The 22,113-nt window shown below is 38.9% G+C and overlaps 1 protein-coding gene across 1 annotated transcript; it reads left to right on the plus strand.

Moving 5' to 3' along the window:
- The first annotated feature begins 109 nt into the window (after positions 1-109).
- On the plus strand, positions 110-18,750 carry uqcrb (ubiquinol-cytochrome c reductase binding protein). Its single transcript, XM_061931057.2, has 4 exons — positions 110-199; positions 4,291-4,359; positions 4,424-4,590; positions 18,611-18,750. The coding sequence occupies exons 1-4, from the start codon at positions 181-183 to the stop codon at positions 18,686-18,688; spliced, it is 333 nt and encodes a 110-aa protein (XP_061787041.1). The 5' UTR covers positions 110-180; the 3' UTR covers positions 18,689-18,750.
- The last annotated feature ends 3,363 nt before the right edge of the window (positions 18,751-22,113 follow it).

Genomic DNA, 22,113 nt, shown 5'->3' on the forward strand with positions numbered 1-22,113 from the left:
TTGAGTCTTATGCTACACGGAATAAACACATTGCTTGTATAAATACAAGACATACCACGACAGTTTATATATTTGCTTCAATATAAGTTTATTAGCGTCATTTAAAAAAATAAATAAAGCTCGTCACTTCCGGGATCGTTGTTTCCCCAGAATGCACCGCGCCCGTCCTCACATCCAAACATGGCGTCGAGAGCTCCAGGTAAGCCGTGATAATAATGACATTTATGACGCCGCCGCCATGGCCTCAGCAGCGTGGATGTCTAATAAAGTATCATTCGGTATCAGATTAGGCGAATGTCTCGTCTTTAGTGGGCTATCTGACGCCTTTGACTTGCGTTTGTCCTCTAGTGGCGCCCTGCTAGCTCCATGCTAACGGCTAAAGTCGCATGCTAACCCAGCAATAAAACTCCGTTTTTAACCACATTTCATGCTCAATTAATGTATTATTTAATCAAATTTCATGCATAATTCATGTATTATTAAATCATACACGACCTCCTTCACTACTAATAATCAGTATCGGCCCTGAAAAATAACATGTAGTTAGATGTCAAATTGATACACTTTTCAATTCCCATAGTGGCTCGAAATATCAATTATCGGCCTCCTTGACTACTAATAATTGGAATTGGTATCAGCCCTGAAAAATAACAGTTCGATCCGTGTTCTAGTAGTAGTACGCGCACATGTTTTTTTCTGTCTACTTACTACCACTACTGGGTAGAAGTAGTAAGTGCACTTGTGTCCCTGTGTACATATTACTGCTACTGGGTAGAAGTAGTAAGTGCACTTGTGTCCCTGTGTACATATTACTGCTACTGGGTAGAAGCAGTAAGTGCACTTGTGTCCCTGTGTACTTACTACCACTACTGGGTAGAAGTAGTAAGTGCACTTGTGTCCCTGTGTACTTACTACCACTACTGGGTAGAGGTAGTAAGTGCACTTGTGTCCCTGTGTACATATTACTGCTACTGGGTAGAAGTAGTAAGTGCACTTGTGTCCCTGTGTACATATTACTGCTACTGGGTAGAAGCAGTAAGTGCACTTGTGTCCCTGTGTACATATTACTGCTACTGGGTAGAAGTAGTAAGTGCACTTGTGTCCCTGTGTACTGGGTAGAAGTAGTAAGTGCACTTGTGTCCCTGTGTACATACTACTACTACTGGGTAGAGGTAGTAAGTGCACTTGTGCCCCTGTGTACATATTCCTGCTACTGGGTAGAAGTAGTAAGTGCACTTGTGTCCCTGTGTACATATTACTGCTACTGGGTAGAAGTAGTAAGTGCACTTGTGTCCCTGTGTACTGGGTAGAAGTAGTAAGTGCACTTGTGTCCCTGTGTACATACTACTACTACTGGGTAGAAGTAGTAAGTGCACTTGTGCCCCTGTGTACATATTCCTGCTACTGGGTAGAAGTAGTAAGTGCACTTGTGTCCCTGTGTACATATTACTGCTACTGGGTAGAAGTAGTAAGTGCACTTGTGTCCCTGTGTACTGGGTAGAAGTAGTAAGTGCACTTGTGTCCCTGTGTACATATTACTGCTACTGGGTAGAAGTAGTAAGTGCACTTGTGCCCCTGTGTACATATTACTGCTACTGGGTAGAAGTAGTAAGTGCACTTGTGTCCCTGTGTACTGGGTAGAAGTAGTAAGTGCACTTGTGTCCCTGTGTACATATTACTGCTACTGGGTAGAAGTAGTAAGTGCACTTGTGCCCCTGTGTACATATTACTGCTACTGGGTAGAAGTAGTAAGTGCACTTGTGTCCCTGTGTACATATTACTGCTACTGGGTAGAAGTAGTAAGTGCACTTGTGTCCCTGTGTACTGGGTAGAAGTAGTAAGTGCACTTGTGTCCCTGTGTACATATTACTGCTACTGGGTAGAAGTAGTAAGTGCACTTGTGTCCCTGTGTACTGGGTAGAAGTAGTAAGTGCACTTGTGTCCCTGTGTACATATTACTGCTACTGGGTAGAAGTAGTAAGTGCACTTGTTTCCCTGTGTACTTACTACTACTGGGTAGGGGTAGTAAGTGCACTTGTGTCCCTTTGTACATACTACTACTGGGTAGAAGTAGTAAGTGCACTTGTGTCCATGTGTACTTACTACTACTGTGTAGAAGTAGTAAGTGCACTTGTGTCCCTGTGTACATACTACTACTACTGGATAGAAGTAATAACTGCACATGTCCTGAGTACATACTACTACTACTGGGTAGAAGTAATAACCGCACTTGTGTCCCTGTGTACATACTACTACTACTGGGCAGAAGTAGTAAGTGCATTTGTGTCCCTGTGTACATACTACTGCTACTGGGTAGAAGTAGTAAGTGCACTTGTGTCCCTGTGTACTGGGTAGAAGTAGTAAGTGCACTTGTGTCCCTGTGTACATATTACTGCTACTGGGTATAAGTAGTTAGTGCACTTGCGTCCCTGTGTACATACTACTACTACTGGGTAGAAGTAGTAAGTGCACTTGTGTCCCTGTGTACATATTACTGCTACTGGGTAGAAGTAGTAAGTGCACTTGTTTCCCTGTGTACTTACTACTACTGGGTAGGGGTAGTAAGTGCACTTGTGTCCCTTTGTACATACTACTACTGGGTAGAAGTAGTAAGTGCACTTGTGTCCATGTGTACTTACTACTACTGTGTAGAAGTAGTAAGTGCACTTGTGTCCCTGTGTACATACTACTACTACTGGATAGAAGTAATAACTGCACATGTCCTGAGTACATACTACTACTACTGGGTAGGAGTAATAACCGCACTTGTGTCCCTGTGTACATACTACTACTACTGGGCAGAAGTAGTAAGTGCATTTGTGTCCCTGTGTACATACTACTGCTACTGGGTAGAAGTAGTAAGTGCACTTGTGTCCCTGTGTACATACTACTACTACTGTGTAGAAGTAGTAAGTGCACTTGTGTCCCTGTGTACATACTACTACTACTGGATAGAAGTAATAACTGCACATGTCCTGAGTACATACTACTACTACTGGGTAGAAGTAATAACCGCACTTGTGTCCCTGTGTACATACTACTACTACTGGGCAGAAGTAGTAAGTGCATTTGTGTCCCTATGTACATACTACTGCTACTGGGTAGAAGTAGTAAGTGCACTTGTGTCCCTGTGTACATACTACTACTACTGGGTATAAGTAGTTAGTGCACTTGCGTCCCTGTGTATTAACTACTACTGGGTAGAAGTAGTAAGTGCACTTGTGTCCATGTGTACTTACTACTACTGGGTAGAAGTAGTAAGTGCACTTGTGTCCAAGTAGTAAGTGCACTTGTGTCCTTGTGTACTTACTACTACTGTGTAGAAGTAGTAAGTGCACTTGTGTCCCTGTGTACATACTACTACTACTGGGTAGAAGTAATAACTGCACATGTCCTGAGTACATACTACTACTACTGGGTAGAAGTAATAACCGCACTTGTGTCCCTGTGTACATACTACTACTACTTGGTAGAAGTAGTAAGTGCACTTGTGTCCCTGTGTACATACTACTACTACTGGGTAGAAGTAGTAAGTGCACTTGTGTCCCTGTGTACTTACTACCACTACTGGGTAGAAGTAGTAAGTGCACTTGTTTCCCTGAGTACTTACTACTACTGGGTAGAAGTAGTAAGTGCACTTGTGTCCCTTTGTACATACTACTACTGGGTAGAAGTAGTAAATGCACTTGTGTGCATGTGTACTTACTACTACTGTGTAGAAGTAGTAAGTGCACTTGTGTCCCTGTGTACTGGGTAGGAGTAGTAAGTGCACTTGTGTCCCTGTGTACATACTACTACTACTGGGTAGAAGTAATAACTGCACATGTCCTGAGTACATACTACTACTACTGGGTAGAAGTAATAACCGCACTTGTGTCCCTGTGTACATACTACTACTACTGGGTAGAAGTAGTAAGTGCACTTGTGTCCCTGAGTACTTACTACCACTACTGGGTAGAAGTAGTAAGTGCACTTGCTTCCCTGTGTACTTACTACTACTGGGTAGAAGTAGTAAGTGCACTTGTGTCCCTTTGTACATACTACTACTGGGTAGAAGTAGTAAGTGCACTTGTGTCCATGTGTACTTACTACTACTGGGTAGAAGTAGTAAGTGCACTTGTGTCCCTGTGTACATATTACTGCTACTGGGTAGAAGTAGTAAGTGCACTTGTGTCCCTGTGTACATATGCATATATATATTTATTATTTTAACTTGTTTTGTTTGTATAATGTGTTGTTGTTATGTTCTGAAGTATGTTTGTATAATGTGTTGTTGTTTTGTTGTTGCAGCGACCGCAGGCAGGCTGGTGAGCAGTGTGAGAAAATGGTATTACAACAAGGCTGGCTTCAACCAACTGGGTAAGTGTCAAGCGTGCACGTTTTGCCCTCCAACTTGCTTTTAAAGACATGTCGCACGCGTCAGGCCTGCTGCGAGACGACACGTGGTACGAGGACGCCGACGTGAAGGAGGCGGTGCGGCGGCTGCCAGAGAGAGTCTCCAACGACCGCATCTTCCGCATCAAGAGGGCCTTGGATCTGTCCATGAAGCACCAGATCCTGCCCAAGGACCAGTGGACACAATATGAGCAGGTAGGGGCTCCAAATATCACTTATCGGCCTCCATGACAATTGGTATTGGTATCGGCCCTGAAAAAACATATCGTTCGATCTGTAATTGATGCACTTTTCCATTCCCATATTGACTCCAAATATCGGTTATTGACCTTCTCGACGACTAGTAATCGGTATCGGTATCAGCCCTTGTTCAATCTGTAATTGATACGCTTTTCGATTCCCATATTGCCTCCAAATATCAGTTATCACCTTTTTTGAATGCTCATAATCGGTATCAGTATCGGCTCTCAAAAATAACATATTGTCCTATCTTTTAGATTCCTATATCGGCTCCAAATATCGGTTATCGGCCTCCTTGACTACTAATAATCGGTATTGTATCATCCCTGAAAAAAACATAGTTCGATCTATAATTTGTACACTTTTCGATTGCTATATCGACTCCAAATATCGGTTATCAGCCTCCTTGACTACTAATAATTGGCATTGGTATCGGCCCTGAAAAACATATCGTTTGATCTGTAATTGATGCACTTTTCCATTCCCATATTGACTCCAAATATCGGTTATTGACCTTCTCGACGACTAGTAATCGGTATCGGTATCAGCCCTTGTTCAATCTGTAATTGATACGCTTTTCGATTCCCATATTGCCTCCAAATATCAGTTATCACCTTTTTTGAATGCTCATAATCGGTATCAGTATCGGCTCTCAAAAATAACATATTGTCCTATCTATTAGATTCCTATATCGGCTCCAAATATCGGTTATCGGCCTCCTTGACTACTAATAATCGGTATTGTATCATCCCTGAAAAAAACAGTTCGATCTATAATTTGTACACTTTTTGATTCCTATATCGGCTCCAAATATCGGTTATCGGCCTCCTTGACTACTAATAATCAGTATTGGTATCATCCCTGAAAAAAACATAGTTCGATCTATAATTTGTACACTTTTTGATTCCTATATCGGCTCCAAATATCGGTTATCAGCCTCCTTGACTACTAATAATTGGTATTGGTATCGGCCCTGAAAAAACATATCGTTCGATCTGTAATTGATGCACTTTTCCATTCCCATATTGACTCCAAATATCGGTTATTGACCTTCTCGACGACTAGTAATCGGTATCAGTATCAGCCCTTGTTCAATCTGTAATTGATGCGCTTTTCGATTCCCATATTGCCTCCAAATATCAGTTATCACCTTTTTTGAATGCTCATAATCGGTATCAGTATCGGCTCTCAAAAATAACATATTGTCCTATCTTTTAGATTCCTATATCGGCTCCAAATATCGGTTATCGGCCTCCTTGACTACTAATAATCGGTATTGTATCATCCCTGAAAAAAACATAGTTCGACCTATAATTTGTACACTTTTTGATTCCTATATCGGCTCCAAATATCGGTTATCAGCCTCCTTGACTACTAATAATTGGTATTGGTATCGGCCCTGAAAAAACATATCGTTTGATCTGTAATTGATGCACTTTTCCATTCCCATATTGACTCCAAATATCGGTTATTGACCTTCTCGACGACTAGTAATCGGTATCGGTATCAGCCCTTGTTCAATCTGTAATTGATACGCTTTTCGATTCCCATATTGCCTCCAAATATCAGTTATCACCTTTTTTGAATGCTCATAATCGGTATCAGTATCGGCTCTCAAAAATAACATATTGTCCTATCTTTTAGATTCCTATATCGGCTCCAAATATCGGTTATCGGCCTCCTTGACTACTAATAATCGGTATTGTATCATCCCTGAAAAAAACATAGTTCGATCTATAATTTGTACACTTTTTGATTCCTATATCGGCTCCAAATATCGGTTATCGGCCTCTTGACTACTAATAATTGGTATTGGTATCGGCCCTGAAAAAACATATCGTTTGATCTGTAATTGATGCACTTTTCCATTCCCACATTGACTCCAAGTATCGGTTATTGACCTTCTCGACGACTAGTAATCGGTATCAGTATCAGCCCTTGTTCAATCTGTAATTGATACCTTTTTCGATTCCCATATTGCCTCCAAATATCAGTTATCACCTTTTTTGAATGCTCATAATCGGTATCAGTATCGGCTCTCAAAAATAACATATTGTCCTATCTTTTAAATTCCTATATCGGCTCCAAATATCGGTTATCGGCCTCCTTGACTACTAATAATCGGTATTGGTATCATCCCTGAAAAAAACATAGTTCGATCTATAATTTGTACACTTTGATTTCAAATTCGGCTCCAAATATCAGTTATCAGCCTCCTTGACTACTAATAATTGGTATTGGTATCGGCCCTGAAAAAACATATCGTTCGATCTGTAATTGATTCACTTTTCCATTCCCATATTGACTCCAAATATCGGCTATTGACCTTCTCGACGACTAGTAATCGGTATCGGTATCAGCCCTTGTTCAATCTGTAATTGATACGCTTTTCGATTCCCATATTGCCTCCAAATATCAGTTATCACCTTTTTTGAATGCTCATTATCGGTATCAGTATCGGCTCTCAAAAATAACATATTGTCCTATCTTTTAGATTCCTATATCGGTTATCGGCCTCCTTGACTACTAATAATCGGTATTGTATCATCCCTGAAAAAAACATAGTTCGATCTATAATTTGTACACTTTTTGATTCCTATATCGGCTCCAAATATCGGTTATCAGCCTCCTTGACTACTAATAATTGGTATTGGTATCGGCCCTGAAAAAACATATCGTTTGATCTGTAATTGATGCACTTTTCCATTCCCATATTGACTCCAAATATCGGTTATTGACCTTCTCGACGACTAGTAATGGGTATCGGTATCAGCCCTTGTTCAATCTGTAATTGATACGCTTTTCGATTCCCATATTGCCTCCAAATATCAGTTATCACCTTTTTTGAATGCTCATAATCGGTATCAGTATCGGCTCTCAAAAATAACATATTGTCCTATCTTTTAGATTCCTATATCGGCTCCAAATATCGGTTATCGGCCTCCTTGACTACTAATAATCGGTATTGTATCATCCCTGAAAAAAACATAGTTCGATCTATAATTTGTACACTTTTTGATTCCTATATCGGCTCCAAATATCGGTTATCGGCCTCCTTGACTACTAATAATTGGTATTGGTATCGGCCCTGAAAAAACATATCGTTTGATCTGTAATTGATGCACTTTTCCATTCCCACATTGACTCCAAGTATCGGTTATTGACCTTCTCGACGACTAGTAATCGGTATCAGTATCAGCCCTTGTTCAATCTGTAATTGATACCTTTTTCGATTCCCATATTGCCTCCAAATATCAGTTATCACCTTTTTTGAATGCTCATAATCGGTATCAGTATCGGCTCTCAAAAATAACATATTGTCCTATCTTTTAAATTCCTATATCGGCTCCAAATATCGGTTATCGGCCTCCTTGACTACTAATAATCGGTATTGGTATCATCCCTGAAAAAAACATAGTTCGATCTATAATTTGTACACTTTGATTTCAAATTCGGCTCCAAATATCAGTTATCAGCCTCCTTGACTACTAATAATTGGTATTGGTATCGGCCCTGAAAAAACATATCGTTCGATCTGTAATTGATTCACTTTTCCATTCCCATATTGACTCCAAATATCGGCTATTGACCTTCTCGACGACTAGTAATCGGTATCGGTATCAGCCCTTGTTCAATCTGTAATTGATACGCTTTTCGATTCCCATATTGCCTCCAAATATCAGTTATCACCTTTTTTGAATGCTCATTATCGGTATCAGTATCGGCTCTCAAAAATAACATATTGTCCTATCTTTTAGATTCCTATATCGGTTATCGGCCTCCTTGACTACTAATAATCGGTATTGTATCATCCCTGAAAAAACATAGTTCGATCTATAATTTGTACACTTTTCGATTCCTATATCGGCTCCAAATATCGGTTATCAGCCTCCTTGACTACTAATAATTGGCATTGGTATCGGCCCTGAAAAAACATTTCGTTCGATCTGTAATTGATGCACTTTTCCATTCCCATATTGACTCCAAATATCGGCTATTGACCTTCTCGACGACTAGTAATCGGTATCGGTATCAGCCCTTGTTCAATCTGTAATTGATACGCTTTTCGATTCCCATATTGCCTCCAAATATCAGTTATCACCTTTTTTGAATGCTCATTATCGGTATCAGTATCGGCTCTCAAAAATAACATATTGTCCTATCTTTTAGATTCCTATATCGGTTATCGGCCTCCTTGACTACTAATAATCGGTATTGTATCATCCCTGAAAAAAACATAGTTCGATCTATAATTTGTACACTTTTTGATTCCTATATCGGCTCCAAATATCGGTTATCAGCCTCCTTGACTACTAATAATTGGTATTGGTATCGGCCCTGAAAAAACATATCATTCGATCTGTAATTGATGCACTTTTCCATTCCCATATTGACTTCCAATATTGGTTATTGACCTTCTCGACGACTAGTAATCGGTATCAGTATCAGCCCTTGTTCAATCTGTAATTGATGCGCTTTTCGATTCCCATATTGCCTCCAAATATCAGTTATCACCTTTTTTGAATGCTCATAATCGGTATCAGTATCGGCTCTCAAAAATAACATATTGTCCTATCTTTTAGATTCCTATATCGGCTCCAAATATCGGTTATCGGCCTCCTTGACTACTAATAATCGGTATTGTATCATCCCTGAAAAAAACATAGTTCGATCTATAATTTGTACACTTTTTGATTCCTATATCGGCTCCAAATATCGGTTATCAGCCTCCTTGACTACTAATAATTGGTATTGGTATCGGCCCTGAAAAAACATATCGTTTGATCTGTAATTGATGCACTTTTCCATTCCCATATTGACTCCAAATATCGGTTATTGACCTTCTCGACGACTAGTAATCGGTATCGGTATCAGCCCTTGTTCAATCTGTAATTCATACGCTTTTCGATTCCCATATTGCCTCCAAATATCAGTTATCACCTTTTTTGAATGCTCATAATCGGTATCAGTATCGGCTCTCAAAAATAACATATTGTCCTATCTTTTAGATTCCTGTATCGGTTATCGGCCTCCTTGACTACTAATAATCGGTATTGTATCATCCCTGAAAAAAACATAGTTCGATCTATAATTTGTACACTTTTTGATTCCTATATCGGCTCCAAATATCGGTTATCAGCCTCCTTGACTACTAATAATTGGTATTGGTATCGGCCCTGAAAAAACATATCGTTTGATCTGTAATTGATGCACTTTTCCATTCCCATATTGACTCCAAATATCGGTTATTGACCTTCTCGACGACTAGTAATGGGTATCGGTATCAGCCCTTGTTCAATCTGTAATTGATACGCTTTTCGATTCCCATATTGCCTCCAAATATCAGTTATCACCTTTTTTGAATGCTCATAATCGGTATCAGTATCGGCTCTCAAAAATAACATATTGTCCTATCTATTAGATTCCTATATCGGCTCCAAATATCGGTTATCGGCCTCCTTGACTACTAATAATCGGTATTGTATCATCCCTGAAAAAAACAGTTCGATCTATAATTTGTACACTTTTTGATTCCTATATCGGCTCCAAATATCGGTTATCGGCCTCCTTGACTACTAATAATCAGTATTGGTATCATCCCTGAAAAAAACATAGTTCGATCTATAATTTGTACACTTTTTGATTCCTATATCGGCTCCAAATATCGGTTATCAGCCTCCTTGACTACTAATAATTGGTATTGGTATCGGCCCTGAAAAAACATATCGTTCGATCTGTAATTGATGCACTTTTCCATTCCCATATTGACTCCAAATATCGGTTATTGACCTTCTCGACGACTAGTAATCGGTATCAGTATCAGCCCTTGTTCAATCTGTAATTGATGCGCTTTTCGATTCCCATATTGCCTCCAAATATCAGTTATCACCTTTTTTGAATGCTCATAATCGGTATCAGTATCGGCTCTCAAAAATAACATATTGTCCTATCTTTTAGATTCCTATATCGGCTCCAAATATCGGTTATCGGCCTCCTTGACTACTAATAATCGGTATTGTATCATCCCTGAAAAAAACATAGTTCGACCTATAATTTGTACACTTTTTGATTCCTATATCGGCTCCAAATATCGGTTATCAGCCTCCTTGACTACTAATAATTGGTATTGGTATCGGCCCTGAAAAAACATATCGTTTGATCTGTAATTGATGCACTTTTCCATTCCCATATTGACTCCAAATATCGGTTATTGACCTTCTCGACGACTAGTAATCGGTATCGGTATCAGCCCTTGTTCAATCTGTAATTGATACGCTTTTCGATTCCCATATTGCCTCCAAATATCAGTTATCACCTTTTTTGAATGCTCATAATCGGTATCAGTATCGGCTCTCAAAAATAACATATTGTCCTATCTTTTAGATTCCTATATCGGCTCCAAATATCGGTTATCGGCCTCCTTGACTACTAATAATCGGTATTGTATCATCCCTGAAAAAAACATAGTTCGATCTATAATTTGTACACTTTTTGATTCCTATATCGGCTCCAAATATCGGTTATCGGCCTCCTTGACTACTAATAATTGGTATTGGTATCGGCCCTGAAAAAACATATCGTTTGATCTGTAATTGATGCACTTTTCCATTCCCACATTGACTCCAAGTATCGGTTATTGACCTTCTCGACGACTAGTAATCGGTATCAGTATCAGCCCTTGTTCAATCTGTAATTGATACCTTTTTCGATTCCCATATTGCCTCCAAATATCAGTTATCACCTTTTTTGAATGCTCATAATCGGTATCAGTATCGGCTCTCAAAAATAACATATTGTCCTATCTTTTAGATTCCTATATCGGCTCCAAATATCGGTTATCGGCCTCCTTGACTACTAATAATCGGTATTGTATCATCCCTGAAAAAACATAGTTCGATCTATAATTTGTACACTTTTCGATTCCTATATCGGCTCCAAATATCGGTTATCAGCCTCCTTGACTACTAATAATTGGCATTGGTATCGGCCCTGAAAAAACATTTCGTTCGATCTGTAATTGATGCACTTTTCCATTCCCATATTGACTCCAAATATCGGCTATTGACCTTCTCGACGACTAGTAATCGGTATCGGTATCAGCCCTTGTTCAATCTGTAATTGATACGCTTTTCGATTCCCATATTGCCTCCAAATATCAGTTATCACCTTTTTTGAATGCTCATTATCGGTATCAGTATCGGCTCTCAAAAATAACATATTGTCCTATCTTTTAGATTCCTATATCGGTTATCGGCCTCCTTGACTACTAATAATCGGTATTGTATCATCCCTGAAAAAAACATAGTTCGATCTATAATTTGTACACTTTTTGATTCCTATATCGGCTCCAAATATCGGTTATCAGCCTCCTTGACTACTAATAATTGGTATTGGTATCGGCCCTGAAAAAACATATCATTCGATCTGTAATTGATGCACTTTTCCATTCCCATATTGACTTCCAATATTGGTTATTGACCTTCTCGACGACTAGTAATCGGTATCAGTATCAGCCCTTGTTCAATCTGTAATTGATGCGCTTTTCGATTCCCATATTGCCTCCAAATATCAGTTATCACCTTTTTTGAATGCTCATAATCGGTATCAGTATCGGCTCTCAAAAATAACATATTGTCCTATCTTTTAGATTCCTATATCGGCTCCAAATATCGGTTATCGGCCTCCTTGACTACTAATAATCGGTATTGTATCATCCCTGAAAAAAACATAGTTCGATCTATAATTTGTACACTTTTTGATTCCTATATCGGCTCCAAATATCGGTTATCAGCCTCCTTGACTACTAATAATTGGTATTGGTATCGGCCCTGAAAAAACATATCGTTTGATCTGTAATTGATGCACTTTTCCATTCCCATATTGACTCCAAATATCGGTTATTGACCTTCTCGACGACTAGTAATCGGTATCGGTATCAGCCCTTGTTCAATCTGTAATTCATACGCTTTTCGATTCCCATATTGCCTCCAAATATCAGTTATCACCTTTTTTGAATGCTCATAATCGGTATCAGTATCGGCTCTCAAAAATAACATATTGTCCTATCTTTTAGATTCCTGTATCGGTTATCGGCCTCCTTGACTACTAATAATCGGTATTGTATCATCCCTGAAAAAAACATAGTTCGATCTATAATTTGTACACTTTTTGATTCCTATATCGGCTCCAAATATCGGTTATCAGCCTCCTTGACTACTAATAATTGGTATTGGTATCGGCCCTGAAAAAACATATCGTTTGATCTGTAATTGATGCACTTTTCCATTCCCATATTGACTCCAAATATCGGTTATTGACCTTCTCGACGACTAGTAATGGGTATCGGTATCAGCCCTTGTTCAATCTGTAATTGATACGCTTTTCGATTCCCATATTGCCTCCAAATATCAGTTATCACCTTTTTTGAATGCTCATAATCGGTATCAGTATCGGCTCTCAAAAATAACATATTGTCCTATCTATTAGATTCCTATATCGGCTCCAAATATCGGTTATCGGCCTCCTTGACTACTAATAATCGGTATTGTATCATCCCTGAAAAAAACAGTTCGATCTATAATTTGTACACTTTTTGATTCCTATATCGGCTCCAAATATCGGTTATCGGCCTCCTTGACTACTAATAATCAGTATTGGTATCATCCCTGAAAAAAACATAGTTCGATCTATAATTTGTACACTTTTTGATTCCTATATCGGCTCCAAATATCGGTTATCAGCCTCCTTGACTACTAATAATTGGTATTGGTATCGGCCCTGAAAAAACATATCGTTCGATCTGTAATTGATGCACTTTTCCATTCCCATATTGACTCCAAATATCGGTTATTGACCTTCTCGACGACTAGTAATCGGTATCAGTATCAGCCCTTGTTCAATCTGTAATTGATGCGCTTTTCGATTCCCATATTGCCTCCAAATATCAGTTATCACCTTTTTTGAATGCTCATAATCGGTATCAGTATCGGCTCTCAAAAATAACATATTGTCCTATCTTTTAGATTCCTATATCGGCTCCAAATATCGGTTATCGGCCTCCTTGACTACTAATAATCGGTATTGTATCATCCCTGAAAAAAACATAGTTCGACCTATAATTTGTACACTTTTTGATTCCTATATCGGCTCCAAATATCGGTTATCAGCCTCCTTGACTACTAATAATTGGTATTGGTATCGGCCCTGAAAAAACATATCGTTTGATCTGTAATTGATGCACTTTTCCATTCCCATATTGACTCCAAATATCGGTTATTGACCTTCTCGACGACTAGTAATCGGTATCGGTATCAGCCCTTGTTCAATCTGTAATTGATACGCTTTTCGATTCCCATATTGCCTCCAAATATCAGTTATCACCTTTTTTGAATGCTCATAATCGGTATCAGTATCGGCTCTCAAAAATAACATATTGTCCTATCTTTTAGATTCCTATATCGGCTCCAAATATCGGTTATCGGCCTCCTTGACTACTAATAATCGGTATTGTATCATCCCTGAAAAAAACATAGTTCGATCTATAATTTGTACACTTTTTGATTCCTATATCGGCTCCAAATATCGGTTATCGGCCTCCTTGACTACTAATAATTGGTATTGGTATCGGCCCTGAAAAAACATATCGTTTGATCTGTAATTGATGCACTTTTCCATTCCCACATTGACTCCAAGTATCGGTTATTGACCTTCTCGACGACTAGTAATCGGTATCAGTATCAGCCCTTGTTCAATCTGTAATTGATACCTTTTTCGATTCCCATATTGCCTCCAAATATCAGTTATCACCTTTTTTGAATGCTCATAATCGGTATCAGTATCGGCTCTCAAAAATAACATATTGTCCTATCTTTTAAATTCCTATATCGGCTCCAAATATCGGTTATCGGCCTCCTTGACTACTAATAATCGGTATTGGTATCATCCCTGAAAAAAACATAGTTCGATCTATAATTTGTACACTTTGATTTCAAATTCGGCTCCAAATATCAGTTATCAGCCTCCTTGACTACTAATAATTGGTATTGGTATCGGCCCTGAAAAAACATATCGTTCGATCTGTAATTGATTCACTTTTCCATTCCCATATTGACTCCAAATATCGGCTATTGACCTTCTCGACGACTAGTAATCGGTATCGGTATCAGCCCTTGTTCAATCTGTAATTGATACGCTTTTCGATTCCCATATTGCCTCCAAATATCAGTTATCACCTTTTTTGAATGCTCATTATCGGTATCAGTATCGGCTCTCAAAAATAACATATTGTCCTATCTTTTAGATTCCTATATCGGTTATCGGCCTCCTTGACTACTAATAATCGGTATTGTATCATCCCTGAAAAAAACATAGTTCGATCTATAATTTGTACACTTTTTGATTCCTATATCGGCTCCAAATATCGGTTATCAGCCTCCTTGACTACTAATAATTGGTATTGGTATCGGCCCTGAAAAAACATATCGTTTGATCTGTAATTGATGCACTTTTCCATTCCCATATTGACTCCAAATATCGGTTATTGACCTTCTCGACGACTAGTAATGGGTATCGGTATCAGCCCTTGTTCAATCTGTAATTGATACGCTTTTCGATTCCCATATTGCCTCCAAATATCAGTTATCACCTTTTTTGAATGCTCATAATCGGTATCAGTATCGGCTCTCAAAAATAACATATTGTCCTATCTTTTAGATTCCTATATCGGCTCCAAATATCGGTTATCGGCCTCCTTGACTACTAATAATCGGTATTGTATCATCCCTGAAAAAACATAGTTCGATCTATAATTTGTACACTTTTCGATTCCTATATCGGCTCCAAATATCGGTTATCAGCCTCCTTGACTACTAATAATTGGCATTGGTATCGGCCCTGAAAAAACATATCGTTCGATCTGTAATTGATGCACTTTTCCATTCCCATATTGACTCCAAATATCGGCTATTGACCTTCTCGACGACTAGTAATCGGTATCGGTATCAGCCCTTGTTCAATCTGTAATTGATACGCTTTTCGATTCCCATATTGCCTCCAAATATCAGTTATCACCTTTTTTGAATGCTCATTATCGGTATCAGTATCGGCTCTCAAAAATAACATATTGTCCTATCTTTTAGATTCCTATATCGGTTATCGGCCTCCTTGACTACTAATAATTGGTATTGTATCATCCCTGAAAAAAACATAGTTCGATCTATAATTTGTACACTTTTTGATTCCTATATCGGCTCCAAATATCGGTTATCAGCCTCCTTGACTACTAATAATTGGTATTGGTATCGGCCCTGAAAAAACATATCATTCGATCTGTAATTGATGCACTTTTCCATTCCCATATTGACTTCCAATATTGGTTATTGACCTTCTCGACGACTAGTAATCGGTATCAGTATCAGCCCTTGTTCAATCTGTAATTGATGCGCTTTTCGATTCCCATATTGCCTCCAAATATCAGTTATCACCTTTTTTGAATGCTCATAATCGGTATCAGTATCGGCTCTCAAAAATAACATATTGTCCTATCTTTTAGATTCCTGTATCGGTTATCGGCCTCCTTGACTACTAATAATCGGTATTGTATCATCCCTGAAAAAAACATAGTTCGATCTATAATTTGTACACTTTTTGATTCCTATATCGGCTCCAAATATCGGTTATCAGCCTCCTTGACTACTAATAATTGGTATTGGTATCGGCCCTGAAAAAACATATCGTTTGATCTGTAATTGATGCACTTTTCCATTCCCATATTGACTCCAAATATCGGTTATTGACCTTCTCGACGACTAGTAATCGGTATCAGTATCAGCCCTTGTTCAATCTGTAATTGATACCTTTTTCGATTCCCATATTGCCTCCAAATATCAGTTATCACCTTTTTTGAATGCTCATAATCGGTATCAGTATCGGCTCTCAAAAATAACATATTGTCCTATCTTTTAGATTCCTATATCGGCTCCAAATATCGGCTATCGGCCTCCTTGACTACTAATAATCGGTATTGTATCATCCCTGAAAAAAACATAGTTCGATCTATAATTTGTACACTTTTTGATTCCTATATCGGCTCCAAATATCGGTTATCAGCCTCCTTGACTACTAATAATTGGTATTGGTATCGGCCCTGAAAAAACATATCGTTCGATCTGTAATTGATGCACTTTTCCATTCCCATATTGACTTCCAATATTGGTTATTGACCTTCTCGACGACTAGTAATCGGTATCAGTATCAGCCCTTGTTCAATCTGTAATTGATGCGCTTTTCGATTCCCATATTGCCTCCAAATATCAGTTATCACCTTTTTTGAATGCTCATAATCGGTATCAGTATCGGCTCTCAAAAATAACATATTGTCCTATCTTTTAGATTCCTATATCGGCTCCAAATATCGGTTATCGGCCTCCTTGACTACTAATAATCGGTATTGTATCATCCCTGAAAAAAACATAGTTCGATCTATAATTTGTACACTTTTTGATTCCTATATCGGCTCCAAATATCGGTTGTCGGCCTCCTTGACTACTAATAATTGGCATTGGTATCGGCCCTGAAAAAACATATTGTTTGATCTGTAATTGATGCACTTTTCCATTCCCATATTGACTCCAAATATCGGTTATTGACTAGTAATCGGTATCAGTATCAGCCCTTGTTCAATCTGTAATTGATACGCTTTTCGATTCCCATATTGCCTCCAAATATCAGTTATCACCTTTTTTGAATGCTCATAATCGGTATCAGTATCGGCTCTCAAAAATAACATATTGTCCTATCTTTTAGATTCCTATATCGGCTCCAAATATCGGTTATCAGCCTCCTTGACTACTAATAATTGGTATTGGTATCGGCCCTGAAAAAACATATCGTTTGATCTGTATTTGATGCACTTTTCCATTCCCATATTGACTCCAAATATCGGTTATTGACCTTCTCGACGACTAGTAATCGGTGTCAGTATCAGCCCTTGTTCAATCTGTAATTGATACGCTTTTCGATTCCCATATTGCCTCCAAATATCAGTTATCACCTTTTTTGAATGCTCATAATCGGTATCAGTATCGCCTCTCAAAAATAACATATTGTCCTATCTTTTAGATTCCTATATCGGCTCCAAATATCGGTTATCAGCCTCCTTGACTACTAATAATTGGTATTGGTATCGGCCCTGAAAAAACTTATCGTTTGATCTGTAATTGATGCATTTTTCCATTCCCATATTGACTCCAAATATCGGTTGATGACTTTCTTGACGACTAGTAATCGTTATCAGTATCAAACACGTGCTGCACTACACAGATATATACTTTGTCAAAGGAGTTATTCTGTAAATGTTTATTCACACACCTCAATTGCTTCCAAACGGGGCCTTTGACAGGGCAGTAAAACGGCCTCTCAAACAAAACAGAAGTCATGATCGTGGACCCGCTTAACTCGACTCGATAACTCCACGGTGACGTTTTGGTGAGTTTATGAAACAATACAAAAAGAATACTAACACAGACAATCATAAAGGTGTTAGCTTATTAGCTAATGCTAACGACACTACATGCAAATATGCATGAAAACACTCCTACGGACATCACACATGGGACGCTTTAGTATGTAAGAATAGTTGTAGTTACATTGTAAAACTTACTTGGAGAATCCATAGAAACGCTATGGACGCTTTTACTTCCGGTTTAAGGCATCAAAACAGGGAGTACGTATTCATTCCGCAGTGCGCAAACTCGTCCATAAGATGGCGCCACGGCACAAACACACAACTCCAGTGTTTCATGACAACTACGAAGCACAAAACACGATGGCAGTCAGTGAGGAAAAATCCATAAATTAGCCGCAGCGTTTTACAGGCCGCAGGGTTCAAAGCGTAGGGATTTCTGCATCAATGAAAATGTGTTATTTGTGTCATGATTGCTGAGCAAAGGTGTGTCCCTCCAACTGCCACGTCTAGGACGAGCACTACCTGATGCCATACCTGGACGAGGTGATCCGCGAGAGGAAGGAAAAAGAGGAGTGGATGAAGAAATGAAAGAGTGAGCTGAACATGAATGCTATTTAAGAGAAACCCTCACTAAAATGTACATTTGGAAAGGTGTTGTTGTGTTTATTGGCGTAGTAGAAGTAGTCACACAGTTTATTGGCGTAGTAGAAGTAGTCACACAGTTTATTGGCGTAGTAGAAGTAGTCACACAGTTTATTGGCGTAGTAGAAGTAGTCACACAGTTTATTGGCGTAATAGAAGTAGTCACACAGTTTATTGGCGTAGTAGAAGTAGTCACACAGTTTATTGGCGTAGTAGAAGTAGTCACACAGTTTATTGGCGTAGTAGAAGTAGTCACACAGTTTATTGGCGTAATAGAAGTAGTCACACAGTTTATTGGCGTAGTAGAAGTAGTCACACAGTTTATTGGCGTAGTAGAAGTAGTCACACAGTTTATTGGCGTAGTAGAAGTAGTCACACAGTTTATTGGCGTAGTAGAAGTAGTCGCACAGTTTATTGGCGTAGTAGAAGTAGTCACACAGTTTATTGGCGTAGTAGAAGTAGTCGCACAGTTTATTTGCGTAGTAGAAGTAGTCACACAGTTTATTGGCTTAGTAGAAGTAGTCACACAGTTTATTGGTGTAGTAGAAGTAGTCACACAGTTTATTGGCGTAGTAGAAGTAGTCACACAGTTTATTGGCGTAGTAGAAGTAGTCACACAGTTTATTGGCGTAGTAGAAGTAGTCACACAGTTTATTGGTGTAGTAGAAGTAGTCACACAGTTTATTGGCGTAGTAGAAGTAGTCGCACAGTTTATTGGCGTAATAGAAGTAGTCACACAGTTTATTGGCGTAATAGAAGTAGTCACACAGTTTATTGGCGTAGTAGAAGTAGTCACACAGTTTATTGGCGTAGTAGAAGTAGTCACACAGTTTATTGGCGTAGTAGAAGTAGTCACACAGTTTATTGGCGTAGTAGAAGTAGTCACACAGTTTATTGGCATAGTAGAAGTAGTCGCACAGTTTATTGGCTTAGTAGAAGTAGTCGCACAGTTTATTGGCGTAGTAGAAGTAGTCACACAGTTTATTGGCGTAGTAGAAGTAGTCACACAGTTTATTGGCGTAATAGAAGTAGTCACACAGTTTATTGGCGTAGTAGAAGTAGTCACACAGTTTATTGGCGTAGTAGAAGTAGTCACACAGTTTATTGGCGTAGTAGAAGTAGTCACACAGTTTATTGGCGTAATAGAAGTAGTCACACAGTTTATTGGCGTAGTAGAAGTAGTCACACAGTTTATTGGCGTAGTAGAAGTAGTCACACAGTTTATTGGCGTAGTAGAAGTAGTCACACAGTTTATTGGCGTAGTAGAAGTAGTCGCACAGTTTATTGGCGTAGTAGAAGTAGTCACACAGTTTATTGGCGTAGTAGAAGTAGTCGCACAGTTTATTTGCGTAGTAGAAGTAGTCACACAGTTTATTGGCTTAGTAGAAGTAGTCACACAGTTTATTGGTGTAGTAGAAGTAGTCACACAGTTTATTGGCGTAGTAGAAGTAGTCACACAGTTTATTGGCGTAGTAGAAGTAGTCACACAGTTTATTGGCGTAGTAGAAGTAGTCACACAGTTTATTGGTGTAGTAGAAGTAGTCACACAGTTTATTGGCGTAGTAGAAGTAGTCGCACAGTTTATTGGCGTAATAGAAGTAGTCACACAGTTTATTGGCGTAATAGAAGTAGTCACACAGTTTATTGGCGTAGTAGAAGTAGTCACACAGTTTATTGGCGTAGTAGAAGTAGTCACACAGTTTATTGGCGTAGTAGAAGTAGTCACACAGTTTATTGGCGTAGTAGAAGTAGTCACACAGTTTATTGGCATAGTAGAAGTAGTCGCACAGTTTATTGGCTTAGTAGAAGTAGTCGCACAGTTTATTGGCGTAGTAGAAGTAGTCACACAGTTTATTGGCGTAGTAGAAGTAGTCGCACAGTTTATTGGCGTAGTAGAAGTAGTCACACAGTTTATTGGCGTAGTAGAAGTAGTCGCACAGTTTATTGGCGTAGTAGAAGTAGTCACACAGTTTATTGGCGTAGTAGAAGTAGTCACACAGTTTATTTGCGTAGTAGAAGTAGTCACACAGTTTATTGGCGTAGTAGAAGTAGTCACACAGTTTATTGGCGTAGTAGAAGTAGTCGCACAGTTTATTGGCGTAGTAGACGTAGTCGCACAGTTTATTGGCGTAGTAGAAGTAGTCGCACAGTTTATTGGCGTAGTAGAAGTAGTCACACAGTTTATTGGCGTAGTAGAAGTAGTCACACAGTTTATTGGCGTAGTAGAAGTAGTCGCACAGTTTATTGGCGTAGTAGAAGTAATCACACAGTTTATTGGCGTAGTAGAAGTAGTCGCACAGTTTATTGGCGTAGTAGAAGTAGTCACACAGTTTATTGGCGCAGTAGAAGTAATCACACAGTTTATTGGCGTAGTAGAAGTAGTCACACAGTTTATTGGCGTAGTAGAAGTAGTCACACAGTTTATTGGCGTAGTAGAAGTAGTCACACAGTTTATTGGCGTAGTAGAAGTAGTCACACAGTTTATTGGCGTAGTAGAAGTAGTCGCACAGTTTATTGGCGTAGTAGAAGTAGTCACACAGTTTATTGGCGTAGTAGAAGTAGTCACACAGTTTATTGGCGTAATAGAAGTAGTCACACAGTTTATTGGCGTAGTAGAAGTAGTCACACAGTTTATTTGCGTAGTAGAAGTAGTCGCACAGTTTATTTGCGTAGTAGAAGTAGTCACACAGTTTATTGGCGTAGTAGAAGTAGTCGCACAGTTTATTGGCGTAGTAGAAGTAGTCACACAGTTTATTGGCGTAGTAGAAGTAGTCGCACAGTTTATTGGCGTAGTAGAAGTAGTCACACAGTTTATTGGCGTAGTAGAAGTAGTCACACAGTTTATTTGCGTAGTAGAAGTAGTCACACAGTTTATTGGCGTAGTAGAAGTAGTCACACAGTTTATTTGCGTAGTAGAAGTAGTCACACAGTTTATTTGCGTAGTAGAAGTAGTCACACAGTTTATTGGCGTAGTAGAAGTAGTCACACAGTTTATTTGCGTAGTAGAAGTAGTCACACAGTTTATTGGCGTAGTAGAAGTAGTCGCACAGTTTATTGGCGTAGTAGGAGTTGTCACACAGTTTATTGGCGTAGTAGAAGTAGTCACACAGTTTATTGGCGTAGTAGAAGTAGTCACACAGTTTATTGGCGTAGTAGTAGTAGTCACACAGTTTATTGGCGTAGTAGAAGTAGTCACACAGTTTATTGGCGTAGTAGAAGTAGTCACACAGTTTATTGGCGTAGTAGAAGTAGTCACACAGTTTATTGGCGTAGTAGTAGTACTCACACAGTTTATTGGCGTAGTAGAAGTAGTCACACAGTTTATTGGCGTAGTAGAAGTAGTCACACAGTTTATTGGCGTAGTAGAAGTA

Source organism: Nerophis lumbriciformis, linkage group LG37, assembly GCF_033978685.3.
Source record: "Nerophis lumbriciformis linkage group LG37, RoL_Nlum_v2.1, whole genome shotgun sequence".
Lineage (NCBI taxonomy): Eukaryota > Metazoa > Chordata > Actinopteri > Syngnathiformes > Syngnathidae > Nerophis > Nerophis lumbriciformis.